The following is a 20,075-nucleotide window of genomic DNA, read 5'->3' as shown; positions in this document are numbered from 1 at the left end:
GCAGAAGTCAGATGTGGTTGATGACCAAGCAGAGGGTCAAGGCAGGCAGCAGAGTCAGAACCAAGCTGAGGGTCAAGTCAGCAACAGGAGAGTAATCAGAGAATGACAGGAAAGGAACAGGGGTTGAGGATGAAAGATGGACAGGCCCAGACTGTACAATACAGGAAGTAGGGGGAAAGGCAAGGGACTGGAAACAAGGCAAGGAAATGGAAGGCCAGGCAGGAACTGGAAGACAAGGAGAATCCGAAGCAACAAACACCAGAGGACTCCGGAGGATCTGTTGCTGAGGAATCAGGGAGGTACTGAGTGGTCCTTTAACTAGGAGGACCATGAAATTATCTGCCCACCTCCCCGTAGGTTTCTCGCTGGTGATCTTTTAATTACGGTTAACTTCTGCAGGCGCCTAAGGAGAGGCTCGTCGTGTCGGGAGAGGCCATCTGTGGTATGGCCGACTGGCCCCAAGTCACTCCTGAGGTAAGGAACACCAGCTGTGGGACGGGCTCCATGGTTGGGGAGCATAACACAAACTTCTTTTAGTTACCAAGTTTCCTAGCTCTGGAACTGCTTACCTTTAGAATTTACCTGATGTTCAGATGTTTATTCAGATAGCTGGCAGCTGGGCTGTTTATTCATCTATAGGTTCGGAGTTTAAAAAGTGATGGTGAGATGGACAGCTCACTAATCAGCCTGCTTTAGAGGAATGGTGAAATCTAACTCTTCACTACTTTAACAGAGAAGTATTATTGGCTAGTTTTAGTCTCTGAAGGGTTAAGCTGGATCAGTAGTGTATGTTTTAAATGTGTTGTGACAAGTATAGGTTTTTATGAATACTATGAAAGTATTTTCTTGTAAACCATTCAGATGTTCTATACAGGCGGTATATCAAAGTATGAATAAACAGAAAGTAAGTATGGTTTGTTAATGTAGGGATTGCAATTTTCATTACTTTTTCAGTGCTTTGGGCAGTTTTTATTGAAGACCTGGGAAGTGGTTAATATGAATATAAAACAAAACAGACATAACCAAAAATATAACTGTGGACCCCCTTACTCCCTTCAACGCTTCTCTCTAGTTTTCTCAGCTCGGCTTTATACGGAGTGAAGAGACAGTATCAAGACTCAAAGGCAGAGAATGGGGACAGAAAATGGTATAACACCTGTAACGGAGAACAAAATCTGTGTACCTGGCAGGTAATCTGGACCACAAACTCCAGCTCCCCATCCCCAACGCCGGCTCCACCATCCTCGTTCCGATCCAGAGATAGCAAAAGCTGGAAGAAATAGGAGAAGGCTGTATATCTTCTCTCATTCCTCCCATCACCAACCCCACACACCACAATGGACTCTCCAGGACAAAGGGAGAAAAACAATACAGACTTGTACTATGGGTTGCCCTCCATCTCTCTCCCAGACATGAGGTCCTTGATATCTCAGAAGCCTCACTTTAGTTTACCTTTGAGGGGCTTCTCTCCTTCTCACACTATTCCTCACAATGTACGCCCAGGAGGATCCTCTCCAGCAGTTCTCAGTCACTGGCCTGCAGGGACCATGTACGCTCCTCACACTGCCTCCCCAATGTGCTCTTTGAAAAAGGGTCGATCTTTCTGGGCACGGCCTAGACAGGCTTGCTTTAAATAAACCGGCACACCTTGCCACAATGGCTTTCTTTTACTGAGTTATTGCTCTTACCTGGATAGATCCAAAATCCACATTCTCATAGTGGAAGTGGGCACATTCAGCCAACTTGGGAAAATGGCCCTTTGTGATGGAGAGCCTGCAACACAAGAGCAAGAGACCATCCTAATGCAACAAAAAAACACCGCAATAGCTGAAACACACAGACTTAGGGAAACCGGAGAGATGAGCCTCTATAACCCACCCGGCATCCCAGCACAGACCCGCACTGTGTCCCACCCCCAGCTGACAACATCTGCCCTGCCGCCATACCCATAACCCACCCGGCATCCCAGCACAGACCCGCACTGTGTCCCGCCCCCAGCTGACAACATCTGCCCTGCCGCCATACCCATAACCCACCCGGCATCCCAGCACAGACCCGCACTGTGTCCCGCCCCCAGCTGACAACATCTGCCCTGCCGCCATACCCATAACCCACCCGGCATCCCAGCACAGACCCGCACTGTGTCCCACCCCCAGCTGACAACATCTGCCCTGCCGCCATACCCATAACCCACCCGGCATCCCAGCACAGACCCGCACTGTGTCCCACCCCCAGCTGACAACATCTGCCCTGCCGCCATTACCTCTTGCTTGCTTTTCCTTTGATGCTTGCCCCTGAGGTGGTAGTTAAAGGGCGTGTGGGAGCCTCTCCCGTGGTCTCCAGGCTGTCCGTAGTGCGAGCCTGAACATTCAAAACAAAGAAGGGGAAAGCAGAGCGTGAGTTGTAATCTAATAAAAGTCATCCTACCTGCTGTCCCTCTCCGGGAGTCAGGAGAGTCTCCTCCTCCGACCCCCTCTCCCTCTCTTGTCAGAGTATTGCACATAAGAACATAAGAAAATGCCATACTGAGTCAGACCAAGGGTCCATCAAGCCCAGCATCCTGTTTCCAACAGTGGCCAATCCAGGCCATAAGAACCTGGCAAGTACCCAAAAACTAAGTCTATTCCATGTAACCATTGCTAATGGCAGTGACTATTCTCTAAGTGAACTTAATAGCAGGTAATGGACTTCTCCTCCAAGAACTTATCCAATCCTTTTTTAAACACAGCTATACCAACTGCACTAACCACATCCTCTGGCAACAAATTCCAGAGTTTAATTGTGCGATGAGTAAAAAAGAACTTTCTCCGATTAGTTTTAAATGTGCCCCATGCTAACTTCATGGAGTGCCCCCTAGTCTTTCTACTATCTGAAAGAGTAAATAACCGATTCACATCTACCCGTTCTAGACCTCTCATGATTTTAAACACCTCTATCATATCCCCCCTCAGTCGTCTCTTCTCCAAGCTGAAAAGTCCTAACCTCTTTAGTCTTTCCTCATAGGGGAGTTGTTCCTTTCCCCTTATCATTTTGGTAACCCTTCTCTGTACCTTCTCCATCGCAATTATATCTTTTTTGAGATGCGGCGACCAGAATTGTACACAGTATTCAAGGTGCGGTCTCACCATGGAGCGATACAGAGGCATTATGACATTTTCCGTTTTATTCACCATTCCCTTTCTAATAATTCCCAACATTCTGTTTGCTTTTTTGACTGCCGCAGCACACTGAGCCGATGATTTCAATGTGTTATCCACTATGACACCTAGATCTCTTTCTTGGGTTGTAGCACCTAATATGGAACCCAACATTGTGTAATTATAGCATGGGTTATTTTTCCCTATATGCATCACCTTGCACTTATCCACATTAAATTTCATCTGCCATTTGGATGCCCAATTTTCCAGTCTCACAAGGTCTTCCTGCAATTTATCACAATCTGCTTGTGATTTAATTACTCTGAACAATTTTGTGTCAGCTGCAAATTTGATTATCTCACTCGTCGTATTTCTTTCCAGATCATTTATAAATATATTGAACAGTAAGGGTCCCAATACAGATCCCTGAGGCACTCCACTGTCCACTCCCTTCCACTGAGAAAATTGTCCATTTAATCCTACTCTCTGTTTCCTGTCTTTTAGCCAGTTTGCAATCCACGAAAGGACATCACCACCTATCCCATGACTTTTTACTTTTCCTAGAAGCCTCTCATGAGGAACTTTGTCAAACGCCTTCTGAAAATCCAAGTATACTATATCTACCGGTTCACCTTTATCCACATGTTTATTAACTCCTTCGAAAAAGTGAAGCACAAATGGTCCTAGAGTGAGAGCCTGGAAGGGGCATCCTTCAGAGCAGACTGGGGTATTATTGTGGATCAGAGAGATTTCTAGGAAAAGGGGCCTCGTATTCTAACAGCACCTCCTAGGCCTCGCTCCTCTTAGAGGCTTTCACCAGCTCCTCTACTCTCTGGAGTTCAAGGCTGCCTGTTAGCTTCTCCACTTTATCCCATGCAAACTGGGTTACCCCATCATGGAGAAGGCTGAATGACCAATGAAAGAATGACAGACAGGGAAACGTTTATTTATTTATAGACATTTGATATTCCGCCTTTTATCACAAATGGCCTGAAGGTGGATTACAATCGATTTAAAGACACATAAATTGCATCTGAGATAAGTTACAGAGAGGTTCAAATTGACAGTGGAATAAGCATTCAGAATCCAGGGTATAGGGAGTCAGAATTGGGGGGAAGTGGAGGGAACAGGATGGGAGGATTGTCTATCTATGGAGGGGGTGTTGTTAGGTGCGGAGGGGGGATGTGCGAGGAGGAGGAGACAGGGGGTCTATGAATGAGGTGTTTAGTTCGGCTCTGGAGCTCCAGATGTAAAAAGATTGCCCTCATCTCCCTCAGAGCGCCAGGTCAGGTAAAGATCTTTCTGCGTTAATGCTCGTGGCCATGGTGGTCTTCCCAGGCCTCAGATCTCACAGCTGAGCTGAGCCCTCCGTCTTAGCTTCCCTCCCCAAGACTTCATCCTTCATTGCCTCAGGTCCTAACTTAAGGGCCTGCTTACTTTCTCACGTGTTATATCTACGTGAAATGTTTAGTAAGGCCTTTGGGAACAGGGAAATACCTACAGTGCCTGAACACGATCCACTCTGAAATGGCACAGAAGGCCAAATACAAGTAAAAAAGAGAGAGACCCTCAGTAAGAGCCCACAGTCACTCACTAAATATCTCCTACAGAGAAACAGTGCCCAAGGAGGAGGGAAATTATAACTGGGGGGGGAGGGGGGGGAGTAAAGGTCAGGCAGCAAAGGCCTTGGCCCTGTTAAAGACCTTCCCACTCCTTCCTCTCCCTCTCATTCCCTCTTCCCATCCTTTCCCACTCCTTCCTCTCCCTCTCATTCCTTCTTCCCATCCTTTCCCCACTCCTTCCTCTCCCTCTCATCCCCACTCCTTCCTCTCATCGCACTCCTTCCTCTCCCTTTCATTTCCACTCCTTCCTCTCCCTCTCATTCCCTCTTCCCATCCTTTCCCACTCCTTCCTCTCCCTCTCATTCCCACTCCTTCCTCTCATTCCCACTCCTTCCTCTCATCCCACTCCTTCCTCTCATCCCACTCCTTCCTCTCCCTTTCATTCCCACTCCTTCCTCTCCCTCTCATTCCCTCTTCCCATCCTCTCACTCCTTCCTCTCCCTCTCATTCCCTCTTCCCATCCTTTTCCTTCCTCTCCCTCACATTCCTACTCCTTCCTCTCCCTCACATTCCCTCCCCATCCTTTCCCACCCTTCCTCTCCCTCTCATTCCCTCTTCCCATCCTTTCCCACTCCTTCCTCTCCCTCTCATTTCCACTCCTTCCTCTCCCTTTCCCTCTCCCTCTGGATAACATACAGACACAACACCTAGTGCCATCTAAAACAGGAGAAATAGCAGCAAAACATGTTCAGTCCTTTACATTAAAACAAAATCTTTACAGACTATTTGTTCAAAATGACTTCATAAAAAACAGAACCTATAAGTGTTTATAACAAAGACCTGTAACAACATCCCCTCCGCCCGGACATATATAAAAATACAGCCTATGGACAGACAGAGAGCTAAGAACCGTAATGAATCTGAAGGGCATGGGATAAACAGAGGATCCCTAATGGTTCAAGGAGTCTGCGGAGGCTCCACTCCGGTAAGAAACTGAGCTCCATCCCTCCCCACCGACCTGAGGAGCGCCAGCATTTTTCACACCCAGTTCCAGAAGGTTCTAGGGAACATCCAACCACAATCGTAGCAGTTTGCAGCCTCAATTACTAAAAACTGAAAATAAAAGGTTTCTCAACCTTTGGGCATTTTACTTTTATTATTGCGATGGTCCAGATTTCTTTTTCTAAGTTTCTTTAAGGGTCTCTTTTCCATTTTCTATTGCCTCTCTTCTTCCCTTCATTCATTACATCTGTCTCTGACATTGATCTTTCCCATTCATCATTTTTCTCCATTTCTTTCTTTGTTATCCACTCATTGCTAGATCTCACCTTTCCCCACCCTCAGGTCCTCATCTCCCTCTAGTCACCTCTCACCATTTTTCCATGTCCCACTTTCACACCAGGGCCTAGATCCACCCTCTATACCAGGGGTGGGCAATTAATTTTCCCATGGGGCCGCATGAGAAATTGGGATGGTTTTAGAGGGCCGGACTAATATAATTAACTCAGTTCTCAATAGCCCTACTTATGAAAAGACAGCAGTTTACCACCAATGTATGTCCTCTGAGAAAACACAACAAATAAGACCGATACAAACGCTTACATGCTAGCAAAATATCTCATCTCGGTAACAGACACAGAACCGACCTAACATACTCCCAGGATCTGTAGTAATGCACATAAACTAATCCGCACACAGTTACACCTGTATTATGGAATACACTCAAACAGGAGCAACCCTATCTATGAAAAGGCAACACTACAAATATTACATCAGACCCTAAACACCAATACACCTCTTATTAGGAAAACAGAACTAACAAGCAGCTATAGATCCCCAAACAGAAATAATTGTAAAACTATACTAATAATCAGAATAAATGTTTCTAAACAGCTATGAACAGAATAACATCCAACAATTAAAAACTCATAAAAACTATTAAACATTCTCCAAACACCAATAAAATATTTCAAAAAAGCAGACATCATACAATTAAAATGGCAGTCAAGAAAAATAAACTTAAAGCCACCTTTACTTACCCCCTCCAGCAGCTCTCCTACTCCCCTTCCCTGCAGGCCATGGCACACACCAGAAGCAGCAGTAGAAGCTAAGCTCTATACTTATGGTCCTCTTCCTTAGTGCCCATGTCTCTCACACACACACACCATACCAGTCATGCCCCCATGACCAGTTTCTGTCTCTCACACACCAATCATCTCCCAAACAGTCTTTGGCACACACACACCAGTCACCTTCCTGAACAGTTTCTCTCATGCCATACACACACACACACAGGCTTCCCACTCCCGTGTTCTACTTGCATATATGGTCTTCTCACTCTCATAATCACTTTCTCTGTCTCTCTCTCTCACACACACACACACTCACTCACCAGTCTCTCACTCCCATGCTTGTTCTCTCCACATGCACAGGCTTCTCATTCCCAAAATCACTTTCTTTCTCTCTCTCACACACACACACACCAGTCTCTCACTCCCATGTTCTCTTTCAGATATACCGGCTTCTCCCTCCCATGATGTGTCTCACACACACCCGGGTTTCTCACTCCCATGCTCACTCTTCACATGCACAGGCTTCTCATTCCCATAATCACTTTTTCTCTCTCTCTCTCTCACACACACACACACACACACACCAGTCACCTGATCTCACTCATGCATACACACACACACAGGCTTCCCACTCCCAAGTTCTCTTTCAGATATACAGGCTTCTCCCTCCCATGCTGTGTCTCACACACACCCAGGTTTCTCACTCTCATGCTCACTCTCTTCACATGCACAGGCTTCTCATTCCCATAATCACTTTTTCTCTCTCTCTCTCTCTCACACACACACCAGTCACCTGATCTCACTCATGCATACACACACACACACAGGCTTCCCACTCCCAAGTTCTCTTTCAGATATACAGGCTTCTCCCTCCCATGCTGTGTCTCACACACACCCAGGTTTCTCACTCTCATGCTCACTCTCTTCACATGCACAGGCTTCTCATTCCCATAATCACTTTCTCTCTGTTACACACACACCAGTCTCTCTCATTTCCATGCTCACTCTCCACGTGCACAGGCTTCTCATTCCCTGAATCACATTCTCTCACATTCACACACACCAGTCTTTTTCTCTCACACACACAGTCACCTTACCAAGCAGTCTCTCTCTCTCATGCATGCACACTCACCCAGGTTTCTCACTCCCACAACTCCAGGCTTCTTATGCTCATGCTTTCCCACATACCCAGACTTCTCACTTCCATGCTTTTTCTCACACACACACACACACACACACACACATCAGTCACCTCCCTGACTAATGCCTCACACTCTCACATACACATCAGTCATCTCCCTGAGCAATCACTTTCATTGTCTCTCACATACACACACACATCAGCTCTCTGACCACTCAATCACACACAGGCTGGCTGGCTGCTTCTCACTCTCTCTTACTCACTTCCTCTTCCCCCTACATATGTCATGGAGTTTTTTGCCGGTCCGCGGCGCGCGCTCCCGGTCTCTCCCGCTGCCGTTGCCGCTGGGCTGTCTCACGTTCAAGCCCAGTGGAAACAGCAGCGGTGTTGGAAGAAGCTGTGGCACCCGCGGCTGGGCCTTTTCTTCTTCCCGCGCCTGCCCCCCCCCTCCCGTGACCCGAAACAGGAAGTGATACAGGGAGCGGTGCGCGGGAAGGAGAAAGAGCCGTGCCGCGTCGGCTGCAGCATCGGTCCCCGAGCAATTGAACCAGCCGGCAATCGAGAAAGGAGTCAGCAGCATGAGCCCCCGCAGGCCAAGAAAGAAGAATCCCTTCGGCCGCGGGAGGCTCATGCTGCTGACTCTTCTCGATTGCCGGCTGGTTCAATTGCTCGGGGGCCGATGCTGCAGCCGACGCGGCACGGCTCTTTCTCCTTCCCGCGCACCGCTCCCTGTATCACTTCCTGTTTCGGGTCACGGGAGGGGGGGGGCAGGCGCGGGAAGAAGAAAAGGCCCAGCCGCGGGTGCCACAGCTTCTTCCAACACCGCTGCCGTTTCCACTGGGCTTGAACGTGAGACAGCCCAGCGGCAACGGCAGCGGGAGAGACCGGGAGCGCGCGCCGCGGACCGGCAAAAAACTCCGTGACATATGTAGGAAAGAAACTCGAGCGAAGGCACGCTGTCCGATTGGCCGGTACTGGGCAAGGCTTGCCCAGCACCGGCCAATCGGACAGCGTGCCTTCGCTCGAGTCACTCCCTCCTCCCCCCCGGACGCTGTAAAAAAAAAAACCAGTTCATTCTCCGCTCCCTCGCTCCCCGATTGGCCGGCCAATCGGGGAGCGAGGGAGCGGAGAATGAACTGCTGCCTTCCCTCTGCAAGGGAAGGCAGCAGTTCATTCAGACGGGGAATGAGGCACTGCTGCCTTCCCTCTGCAAGGGAAGGCAGCAGTGCCTCATTCCCCGTCTGCTCTCAGCAGTGGGCGGGCCGGATTCAGACCGTAGGCGGGCCGGATTCAGCCCGCGGGCCGCCCCTTGCCCAGGTCTGCTCTATACTCACCGCATCCCATCCCTCCTTTACCTTTCTCTGCCTCTCGACCCCTCGGCAGCCCAGGCTCTTTCCCAGTCACTCATCCCCTTTCCTCTCTGTCTTACCCCCTACCCAGCTTCCCGTTCTCCCTTTCTCCCCTCCCTCTATTTCCACCCTTTCTCATCCCTTCACAGATCTGTCTTTTCCTCTGTCCCATTCCATTCCTCTCAACACCTCCAGATCATTCACACCAGTTTGTCTAGGCCACCCTTACTCCAGCGCCCCATCTCCTCACCCATATCACTCCCATATCTCAGAGTCCCCAATCTTCCTCATTTCTCTCCAAAGCTTTCCTCCCTTTTTCCTCACACCTTCCCTCTCTCATCCTTCCCCTTCATTACCCACCCCCTTCCTTCACATATCCCCTCCCTCTTCCCTCCCTCCTAGCATTTTCCCCTCCATTTTCTCCCCTTCTCTTTCCCCCCTTACCAACTCCTCCCTCACCTTCCTTGCTATCTTTCTCCTACTCTCCCTCCTTCCCAGCACTCTCCCCTCTTGCTCTCTTCCCCCATCCCCATTCTCTCTCCTCCCACTCCCCCTCCCATGGAACCTTATCACATCTCTTTTCTCTCACTTACTATTTCCTCCGTCCAATCACTCCCCTCCTCTCCCTCTGCTGTAGCCTCCCCAAGGCAGGAGTAGTAGTGCTTCCTGCACTCCAGGTCTCTTGACAGCAAGAACAGAACAATCACAATGCAGGAACTCAATCTTAGAGCATGTGAAGAGCAACTCTTCCCCACAGCTCCCTCCTCACGCTACTTGCACTTCCTGTCTCACGGGAGAAACGCACTATTAAAGGAGAGGCCATGAGGACCGGCAGCACTGCAAGTGCTCTGAGACCGAGTCCTCGTGGCCCACACTGTAATTGCACTGCTACTCCTGCCCTTCAGGCCAACTGGGGAGCTGGGGGAGTGGGGTGGTCACACATTTTCTTTAAGGGGGGGGGGCATTCGCCACCCTTGCTTCCTTCTTCTTCCTCCCCCCCCCCCAATGAGCCCTGAACGTTAGGCTTGGCATGAATAAGGAAGCAGAGCTTCAGGACCTGGGCTCTCAGGAAAGCAGTGAGTGGGCAGGGGAAAGGGAGCACAATAGAAAAGTTAGAGAACGTGCAATATCCCTTGCAAGCCCAACGATCTGGAATTCACTTCCCACAGAATTACGCTTACAACAAAACCGAAAGATATTTAAGAGAGAAACAAAAACGTGGCTTTTCACGAAGGCTTCCAATGAATCTAACTAACCTACCCATTCTCATGAACCCCTATGTTTTATTATTTTATGATTTTTTAACAGTGCTAAACACGCCTTTCTTTAAATGTTATCTTTTACTATTTTAGTTTTCCATTGTTTTATTTATTTTATTTAGAGTTTTTATATACCGGCAATCATGAAAACATATCTTGCTGGTTTACATAGAACGGGGGTGCAATAAATACATAGAACTAGAACTGTGGTGACAGAAGGTACAGTTACATTTAACAAGGGTGGCCAAACTTGGAGAAGGAAGAAGAGAGGAGAGGATAGAAATGGTTAAACAATATACAATTTAAATGTAGTATACAAAATAAATGTTATATACAAACGGCAAGGTGTTTTATATTATATTATATTGTATATTATATTATATATTATATTGTTCTTACCTGCTTTTAAATTTGATTTGATTCTAAATACTATTCTATTATGATGTTTCTACGCCAATGTAATTTTATGTATTTTGGTTTTATTGTATTTATCTTATTGAATTCTTTTACTGTTGTAAACCATTATGATGGCTGCACCGAATGACGGTATATAAAACCAGTAAATAAACAATAAATAAAAAAAATAAGATGGAGAGGGAAGGAGACACCACAGAGGAGAGAGGGAAAGAGTAGTGACACAGAAAGACATGCAGAAACTAAACACTCAGTATCAATTTTTTAACAGCTTTTGTCTTCCCTAGAAACATTACAGCTCCTATTACTGCACCTATGTGGCCTTTTGTTGCTGGTTGTAGATTTGGCTTTTTCTGCAAGCAAATGATTCTTAGCACAGGGATTTTTATTCTTGGAATATTTTACATTCACAGCTGCTTATAAATTTGTCTTTGACAATTTGGGGTTTCTGATGGTTCTGCATGGAGGTTAAATGATTTAGGTTTTTGGATAAGTTCTGGTTTAGTTATTTTACTAGAACTTTACTTTATTAAAATGTATTAATCACCTAAAGCCTAGTCCATTAGGCAATGTGCATACTACACATAGGAGGATCATCGACACTCATGCTGCACAGAATAACAAGCATTGGGGGAAAAAACCCTGGCAAAACAGATAAATTGAGATTCGCAGCACAGAACTGTAAAGTGTTACACATCTCATGCTGATGGTCTTTATACAGAGGCGCAATAAGAGAGCACGGCTCATCCAGTGGAAACCGTGCAAACACTAACATCATTGCACCAGAAAAACCCTGGGTTCACAAACCAGACAGAACTGCAGAGAATGAACAAGTTGTGACTCCCTGAGATGCTCCACATTCCTACCAACAAAGAGCTCGGAGCAAGAAAATCAGATCCAGGGGTAAAGGAAAATCAGATCTAGCGAGAAGAAATGTCAGTGCCAAGTGACTATTCTGTGCTATGTATGGAGAGAGAAGATCCTCAAGTACTTGAGAGATTCAGAGACCAAGAAAATGTGGCAGAAAGATACAGAATTTGTTCCAGCTGCCACTGGTCTGTGCATATAAACCCCTATGAACTCCAGAAGGAAGCTCTCTCTGGCATAATGCGAGTATTATGAGACTGAGATCAGACTCGTAAACCCTTGGATTACCAGAGACGGCCATTCCTGTCAAGTTATAAGCAAAGTTAACCCATTTGGAGACAGAGACAGACTATCGAACAACCTCTGACTCATAGCACCAGCACACTGACCCAGTGATGCTTTTCAGAAACACACAGCACTGACACATCCTGATGCACTGTCTCACAGCATCACACACTGCTGACACAGTCACCTGATGCACCGTCTCACAGCATCACACTCTGACACAGTCACCTGATGCACCGTCTCACAGCATCACACACGCTGACACAGTCACCTGATGCACTCGTGCTCAGACAGTTTTGCATTGTCACACACATACAGCCAAGCCCAATTTCCACACTGTTAATATAGGCAACTGCCCCAGCCACAGACCTTCACAGGTGCCGCCCAGCCATGCTCCTGCCCGGACCTGTAGGCGCTCACAACCACACAGTCTGCGAAAAGGCATTGCTGGGCCTGTGATGAAGCATGTGCTCACAGGCCCTGTGGTGATCCCCCGCTCATTGCATGGGTTTTCGTGGTATCACAGAGCTGAAAGTGCCACTGCAGGGCCTGTGAGTTCGTGCTGACTCACAGGCCACATGATGACTTTTCTGCAAGCTCGTAGCTGCTGCTTGCACTGAGGAAGTCCTGAGATGAGGCACAGGGAAAGAGGAAGATCTGACTATGGGGCATACTCACTCTGTCCAATGATTTCTCGGTGGGGCTGATATCCTCCCTGCCTGCCTGTGGGGGTCCAAATTTTAAGTCCAACCCTGACTGCAGCAAAAAAAGTGATGCAATTGCACAAAACACTGTATTTCCACACTAATGGAAATGCCTCGCACTGCCACCCTGATGCATTATCACACAGCAATCTCCTGTCACACTCACACAGCACTGACCTGCTAAGACGGTCATACACGGCAACGTCACACACACCGGCATCCATTCGCACATACATGCAGGTTGAGAGACACACACACGAGAAATGTGACAGCAGCAGGGGGCTTTGATGAATATCCACTCTTCAGCCGTCCGTGCTGTATTCCTGCTTTACATGCATCATTGTGATTCCTCCGTGGGACACTGATGATGATCAACAGAGCAGTACACCCACAAAATCCTCAGAATGATAGTGGGAGCCGTTAGCAGGATGAACCTCTAAACACCAATACATCCTCAGGAATGAAATAATCATTAAAAAAAAAAGGGGATCTAAACAATGCCTGCTTGATCTATCAACTGAATTCTCATTAACGCTAGAGCTGCTGCTGCTTTAATAAACCCACTACTACTTCATCCATCATGCCAGCCACTCTCCTCCTCGCAGGGCTCCTCGCCATGGTTAATGGACGATCAGTGACGACATTATCACTGCCATCTCCACAGCAACCGGCTCCACTGCCTTAAACCCTTCTGGGTCTACAGAAATCAGCAGCTCCTTAATGAGGAAGCCAGGGGAGGAAATACAGTTACAACCAAAGCAACGCAGACCTGAGAGTTAGCAGCTTCCCTTTCATTTTGAAAGGGACCCCAGACACACAATCCATGTCTGCTACTATCCAAACCTGGGTCCATCAGGGACAGGCTGAGCACCGGACTTGGACTTCCTGCTTTTCTTAGGATAAAATCAGTGGGCCCGATATTGAAAGCGAGTTCAGTGCTCGATAACCGGATTAAGTCAGACTTATCCGGCTATCTCTTAGCCAGCATGGTAGTGGATGGGCAGAGGGCGGTTCTGGGCAATGCTACTTATCTTGTTAACCGCTGAATATCCCTTGTAACTTAGCCTGATGTGGCTGAATATTGAGCCCAGTGTGTTTGCTGCATTAGTCCACTTGACTATATAGAAATAAAGTCACACACTGACACACTCCTTGACAAAGTGGATGTAGAAGCACTATATAGCGACAATCCCCATCTAGATGGCATAGCTGCATGCTACACATCTCTGAAGATACATACTCTGGCAGGCAGATGTTAAGCATGGCTAGTTCATCTTGTTACCTACGGAGAATCTTATTTACAGTAAGCAAATTTGCTTTCTCCATTGACAAGCAGGGCTGAATTGGCCATGAGGAGTCCCAAGCTGATGGTTGCATGGCATAGCCCTTACTGAATAAGCAAACCGGCTCCCCTGAGGACTACTGGGAGAACAGACTGCGCAAAACGTCTTCTCCAAAGTTACTATCACTTCTTGACAGATTGTCAAAGACAGTAGTGGGATGTGAAGGTATAAAACTGATGACCAAGTTGAACCTTAGCAGATATCCTTAATGGACACTGCTCTTAGCTGAGCAACTAAGGTAGCCATGGATGAGCCTTGACAGAGTCTGAGATCTAAAGGTCAGCCAGTGCATAGCAATGCACAACACAGTCTGCTAGGAGAAAATGTGTTTGGCAACAGCCATGCCCAGTCTGTTAGGATCATAGGATACAAACAATTGAGAAGCCCAACATTGCGGTTGAGTTCGCCTCAGATAATAGGCCAAGGCCCATTTACAGTCCAGGGAATAGAGGGCCTTCTCTCTCCTTTGTGCTCATGTGGTCTTGGAAAGAATGTGGGCAAAACAATAAGTTTATTCAAATGAAATGCAGAACATTTTTATGTAAAAACGTAGGGTGGGTGCAGATCACCTCCCAATTTTGAAAAAACTGCAGGCACGGAAATTATGAAACAAATTATTGTAGATCACTGACTCTCCTAGCTGAAGTGATAGCGACTAAGAATACTACCTTTCACGTAATAAACGTCAAGTAAGCCAATTCCAGCAGCTCCTAGGGAAGCTTCATGAGCTGTGCTAAAGACTAGATCCCATGACACAGGTGGTTTCGCAACCAAAGACTTTGATGCTACAAACCCTTCTTGAATTTTGATACAAGAGGATGAAGGGAGATCTACTAGAGGGTGGTAAGTAGTGATGATACTAAGATGCACTTTCACTGATGACATACCAAGACCCGATGAGGAGAGAAGAACAAGTACTGAAGCAGATGCTTGGGATTACAGACAAAGAGGTCCATGGATCCTGGTTGACAAAGATGAGAAATGCTTTCACTTTTAAAGCCATGCACCCTTCTGGTGGACCGCTTCCCAGCCAAAATCAAAATGTCCTCAACCTACTTGGATAATGACAATGAGAAAACTACTTAGCAATCAATATCTATGATATCAAGCTGAGAGAGGGAAAGTTTGGGAGACACAACCTCTTCCTGTGTCAGCAGAGCTGGGTCAATTCCCAGAGGAATCAGCAGGTGGATGACAACTTGATGAGGTAGGAGAATTACAGCTGTCTGGGCCAAGCTGGGACAATGAAGATAAGATGACCCTGTCCTTCAGTACAATCTGCACCATTCTCACCACCAACAGAAGTGGTAAAAACGTATCCCACTTCAGCACATAAGCATCCAGAGCAGATCTGAATTTGCTTTGAAGAAAGGAGCAAAATTTGTCGACTTTCCTGTTGCTTTCTGATGCAAATAAGTTAACTGGCAATTAATCCCAATGGTCAAATAGGCTGTTTGCCATCCCTTGGTCCAAAATCCACTTGTTGAAGACTCCAGGAAAGTAAGTTGCCTGAAAGGAAAGCCCTGTGATTGACAGCCCACTCCCAAATTCTCTGAGATACCATACAAAGGGTCCAGGACACTATTCCCCTTTCTTGTTTACACAAAACATTGCTACTTGACTGTTGGTTTGGAGTAGAATTTGCTTTCCCTGAAGAAAATGAGAGAATATTCACAATGTATGTCCTATAGTCGTAGTTATTTATTTATTTATTGTTTTTATATACCGACATTCATCTCAATTGAGATATCACACCGGTTTACATTCAGGTACTCTAGGCATTTCTCTATCCCCAGAGGGCTTACAATCTAAGTTTTTGTACCTGAGGCAATGTAGGGTAAAGTGACTTGCCCAAGGTCACAAGGAGGGACAGCGGGACTTGAACCTTGGTCTCCTGGTTCATAGTCCACTGCTCTAACCACTAGTTGTAAGACACTGATCTGGAATAGTCATTCCAGTGTCAACCACGTTTCCCTAGTTTGGAAGGAGCCTGCATACACACCCCACCCTCTGATGGATGCATCCATTGCCAATGTCACCTGATGAGGTAAAACTTGGAGGGGAACCCACTCTTAGGACCAATGGGTTCAGCCACCTATAAGGGATTTTTTTCATCTCTGGGATTACCCTTATGGAATGTGATGAAGTTGATCCTGCTGAAAGTGGAAGCCCCACTGGAGAGCTTTCATGTTCATGAGTCATGGAGACCACATGCACTGCCACCTCCATGTGCCTAAGGACAGAGGTTCGACTGTCATGGATATAAGCCCTTGGGCTATAGTGTAGTTGATGCAGCCTAGCAGGCAAACCCATTAGCCCTTGGGCTGTAGTGTAGTTGATGCAGCCTAGCAGGCAAACCTATTAGGCCCACGCCGACAGCTGGTAGACTCATTCCTTCTAGGACTAGAGCTAGGGCTTCACCTACACCAGCCTCCGCAGGTTAAGCCTTTGAGATCCAGGGGCCCATGGCTTAGGTGAGAATCTTGTAAGGAGTGGTCAAATGAAGTTGAATCTCAGGCAGAGGTCAGGGCTGGCAGCAAACTTACGGCATCTGGGTCCAGGCCAAGGTCAGGGCAGGCATCGAGCAAACAGTATCTAGGTCAAAGCAGGGGATCAGAGCAGATGGCAGTCCAAAAGAGAGGTCAATATCTGTAGCAGAGGTCAGAATCAGGAGTCAGGCAGGCACTATTATACAGCAATCTACAGGCAGACAAGACAAACACAAGGCACTGGGGACCAAGATACAAGCAGGGCAGGACAGTGCAAGACAACAGCAAGGCAAGACTGGGCAAGGGAACATTGAGGTAAGGCACAGCAAGGTAAAGCAACAATGAGGTGAGGTAAAGCAAGGCTAGGAAACGAGGCAAGACAAGGTAACAATGAAGCAAGACAGGAAGCAACAGGCACTGCAAAGTGGGAGGACCTGTTGCTGAGGCACTGAGGGAAGCACAGCTGGGGTTTAAATATCCAGCTGTGTGATATCATCTGGAGGTGCTGCTGCAGGGTTTCCCCACTGCAGGGCTTTCATAGGCCGGCGTGCGCCTCGGGGCAGCACCAGTGAGCAGAAAATGATGGTGTTCTTGCCATGGCAGTGTGTAGGGTGAGTTTGGCCAGTCATGGGGCCATCCCACAGCTGAATCCCAAGCATTACAACAACCTGATAAAATCATCTAAGAAACCTAGAGACTGAAGGAATTGAATCATCTTCCTTCAAGGAGTCTTGCAGCCCTATTTGAGAAGATTCCACCACCAGCCAGTCGTAAAGGTAAGGCAAAATTATGAAGATGTGCAGCCTCCACGCATTTTGGAAGACCCTCAGAGCCATTGAGAGGCCAAAAGGGGGGGGGGCCTTGTATTGGTAGTGTGCCTTTTCCACCATGACTCTGAGGCATTTCTAGTCAGAAGGATGGATGAGGATGTACGCATATACATCATTCAAATCCAGAGTACACATCTAGTCTCCCACTTGAATGAAAGGAAGGATGGTGTAGAAGGCATTTATCTTGAACTCTTCTTGTAACGGTCCCCTGTTCAGTCCTTGTAAATATAAGATGGGTCTCTTATCCCCCTGAATTTTTGGGACTAAGAAAATAGTGGGAATAGAACCCCTTGCCCAGTAAGGAAAAACTATTGGCTAAGAATAGAATACTGCCCTACAGAGATATCTCATTAATACAAAAGGGTAATTATATAATCAGTTTCAAACAAACCCTAATACATATATTCATCAAGGAGGAATTTTGGTCTTTATGAAGATCTACATTTAGGATGTAAACTTGGGGATCACCTCTCATATAACGATCTATGGTTTGGATTAGAGATCTGGTTGCCTTTTCAAGAAGTATTTACGCACTAAAAAAAGAGTTGGATTGGAGCCTGGGTTGTTTCCCTAAGGGTTTATGCACCTGAGAGAATTTAGTGATTAATATAGTATTGTATTTATTTAGATTTTATTTTTTTAATTTTATTCTTTTTGTATGGATGTGGATATGTGGTTGGTTATATGTGATATGGTAGAATATTCTATTTTCTGTCTATATCTGTGTGATATTGTTCATATTTTGTTATAAAAACATTGCATTTGTAAACCATATATTTGTGTTTTTGGATTGTTAGTATAAAATTTAAATGTTGAAATAAAATTATTTTATAAGTTGCTTTAATAAAACATTTTTTTTAATATATGTATTAGGTTTTGTTTGAAATTAATTATATACTGAGGGGGGCACTAGCACTGTGGAACAAGATGGACGCATGATCCTGAGTTTCATCCACCCCCGAGCCACTATTTATAAAATTGCACAGAAAAAAGCTTTGTAGCCCTGCAGCCGAGCCCTCCTCAGGAGTGCCAGAGTCCCAGGATGGCGCAAAAGAAAAAAGGTCCGGATTTTAAACAATTATCTTACTCTAAAGCTACGAACAACAAAGACTGGCCTACGGGAGATCGAGAAACCACGCTATCAGACGCGTCTGAGTTGGAGGAAGAAGGCAATTCGGGCAGAATGGCGGTATGCTCTACTGAAATCCCAACTAGGGACGAATTCAGACACTGGTTTGGTGATTTGAGAAAAGAAATGAAAGATAGCAAAACAGAATTACTGCGTAAGGAGATGTCTGAGATCAGGAGGAGAGTGGACGATTGCGACATGAGACTGGATGCGCAAGCAGTGAAAATCGAGGTCTTACAAAAAAATTATACTCATTTCACTAGTGACTATAGGGACCTCCAGACAAAAATCGAGGATCTGGAAAACCGGAGTAGAAGGAATAACCTGAGGTTCCACGAGGTTCCTGAGAGTGAGGAGTACTCTGACTGTGGCACAATGGTCAAAAAGATTTGCCATTTTTTGCTGAGCCAACAAAATGGCGCTGTCGAGGAGGATGGCGCAATTGAGGTGAAACTGGAAAGAGGCCACAGATCATTGGATCCTAAGATAAAAAATAAACCGAGAGATACTGTGGTGTGCTTCAACTGGTTCACAGTAAAAGAGAAGGTTCTCTGAGCGGCCAGAAAACAACAGATTTGGTTATGGGAGACGCATACAATTGTGGTGTTCGCCGACATATCCCCGACAACTCTCACGTGGAGACTGGAATTCAAAGACATTACAGCGCTATTAAGGAAAGAAGGTATAAGATATTGGTGGCTATTCCCGTTCGGCATAGCCATGATAATTCAAGGAGCCACAACTAAAGTAAAAACAGTTGAAGAAGCGAAGGCCATTTTGAAAGAGGCAGGACACGCCATTAAACTCACAACATCAGCTAAGAACGCACCCCAAACAATGAATGTTGATACCCCCAGGTGGCAGAGAGTGCGCAAAGGTGGCCGAAGACTGTGGCGGAACTCGGGGGAAACATCCCATGAAAAGGACACTGGGAAGGGGTGAACGTTCCGTCATGACCATCTGGACTTGGAAAGTCGGGAGTTGATAACTGTTGCAATGACGGACCAGAATGTAGACCCCCTTGCCTGAGGTGGAGTAGGTGCAACCTAAGAGGGCGAATCCACACAGATCCCCACCGTCGGGAGGCGAGGCCAGGCTGTAGCAGAGGCCGGCTGGAGCTTCACCAATACCAACCCCTTTCTCCGCAGGCTGAGCCCTTGGGTGCGGGGGCCGGCTGGTCTTAGGTGGACCCCTGTGAACATAGTAGTAGCAATCAGAATTGTCGTCCAAAGTTAGTCCAAGATCGGAAACCAGAGGATCGCAGATAACCAGTCCGAGATCAAAGCCTGAAGAGTCACCGAAAACCAGTCCAAGGTCGAAGCCAAAGATCCACCGAAAACTAGTCCGAGGTCGAAGCCAGATCCATCCGCAGGAACCAGAGAAAGGGAGCTGAAGCGGGAACAAGGCTTGGAGGGCAGGAACAGGACTCGGAAGGCAGGAACAGGAACCAATGCAACTCAGAAGACTCACCAGGGTGAAGCATGCTCGTTGCCA

At 46.7% G+C, this 20,075-nt stretch overlaps 1 protein-coding gene across 1 annotated transcript in view; it reads right to left on the bottom strand.

Annotated features, from left to right (window-relative positions):
- LOC115076338 (rho GTPase-activating protein 33-like) overlaps positions 1-20,075 on the bottom strand; it is a 152,590-nt gene that overhangs the window by 101,064 nt on the left and 31,451 nt on the right. The window contains 3 exon segments of the mRNA XM_029577646.1: positions 1,184-1,270; positions 1,689-1,773; positions 2,264-2,361. Coding sequence (XP_029433506.1) covers positions 1,184-1,270; positions 1,689-1,773; positions 2,264-2,361 — 270 coding nt within the window.

This window comes from Rhinatrema bivittatum, chromosome 14 (genome assembly GCF_901001135.1).
Source record: "Rhinatrema bivittatum chromosome 14, aRhiBiv1.1, whole genome shotgun sequence".
In the NCBI taxonomy this organism is placed as follows: domain Eukaryota; kingdom Metazoa; phylum Chordata; class Amphibia; order Gymnophiona; family Rhinatrematidae; genus Rhinatrema; species Rhinatrema bivittatum.
The sequence above is the reverse complement of the archived record's forward strand: the minus strand, read 5'-3'. Positions and strand labels throughout refer to the sequence as shown.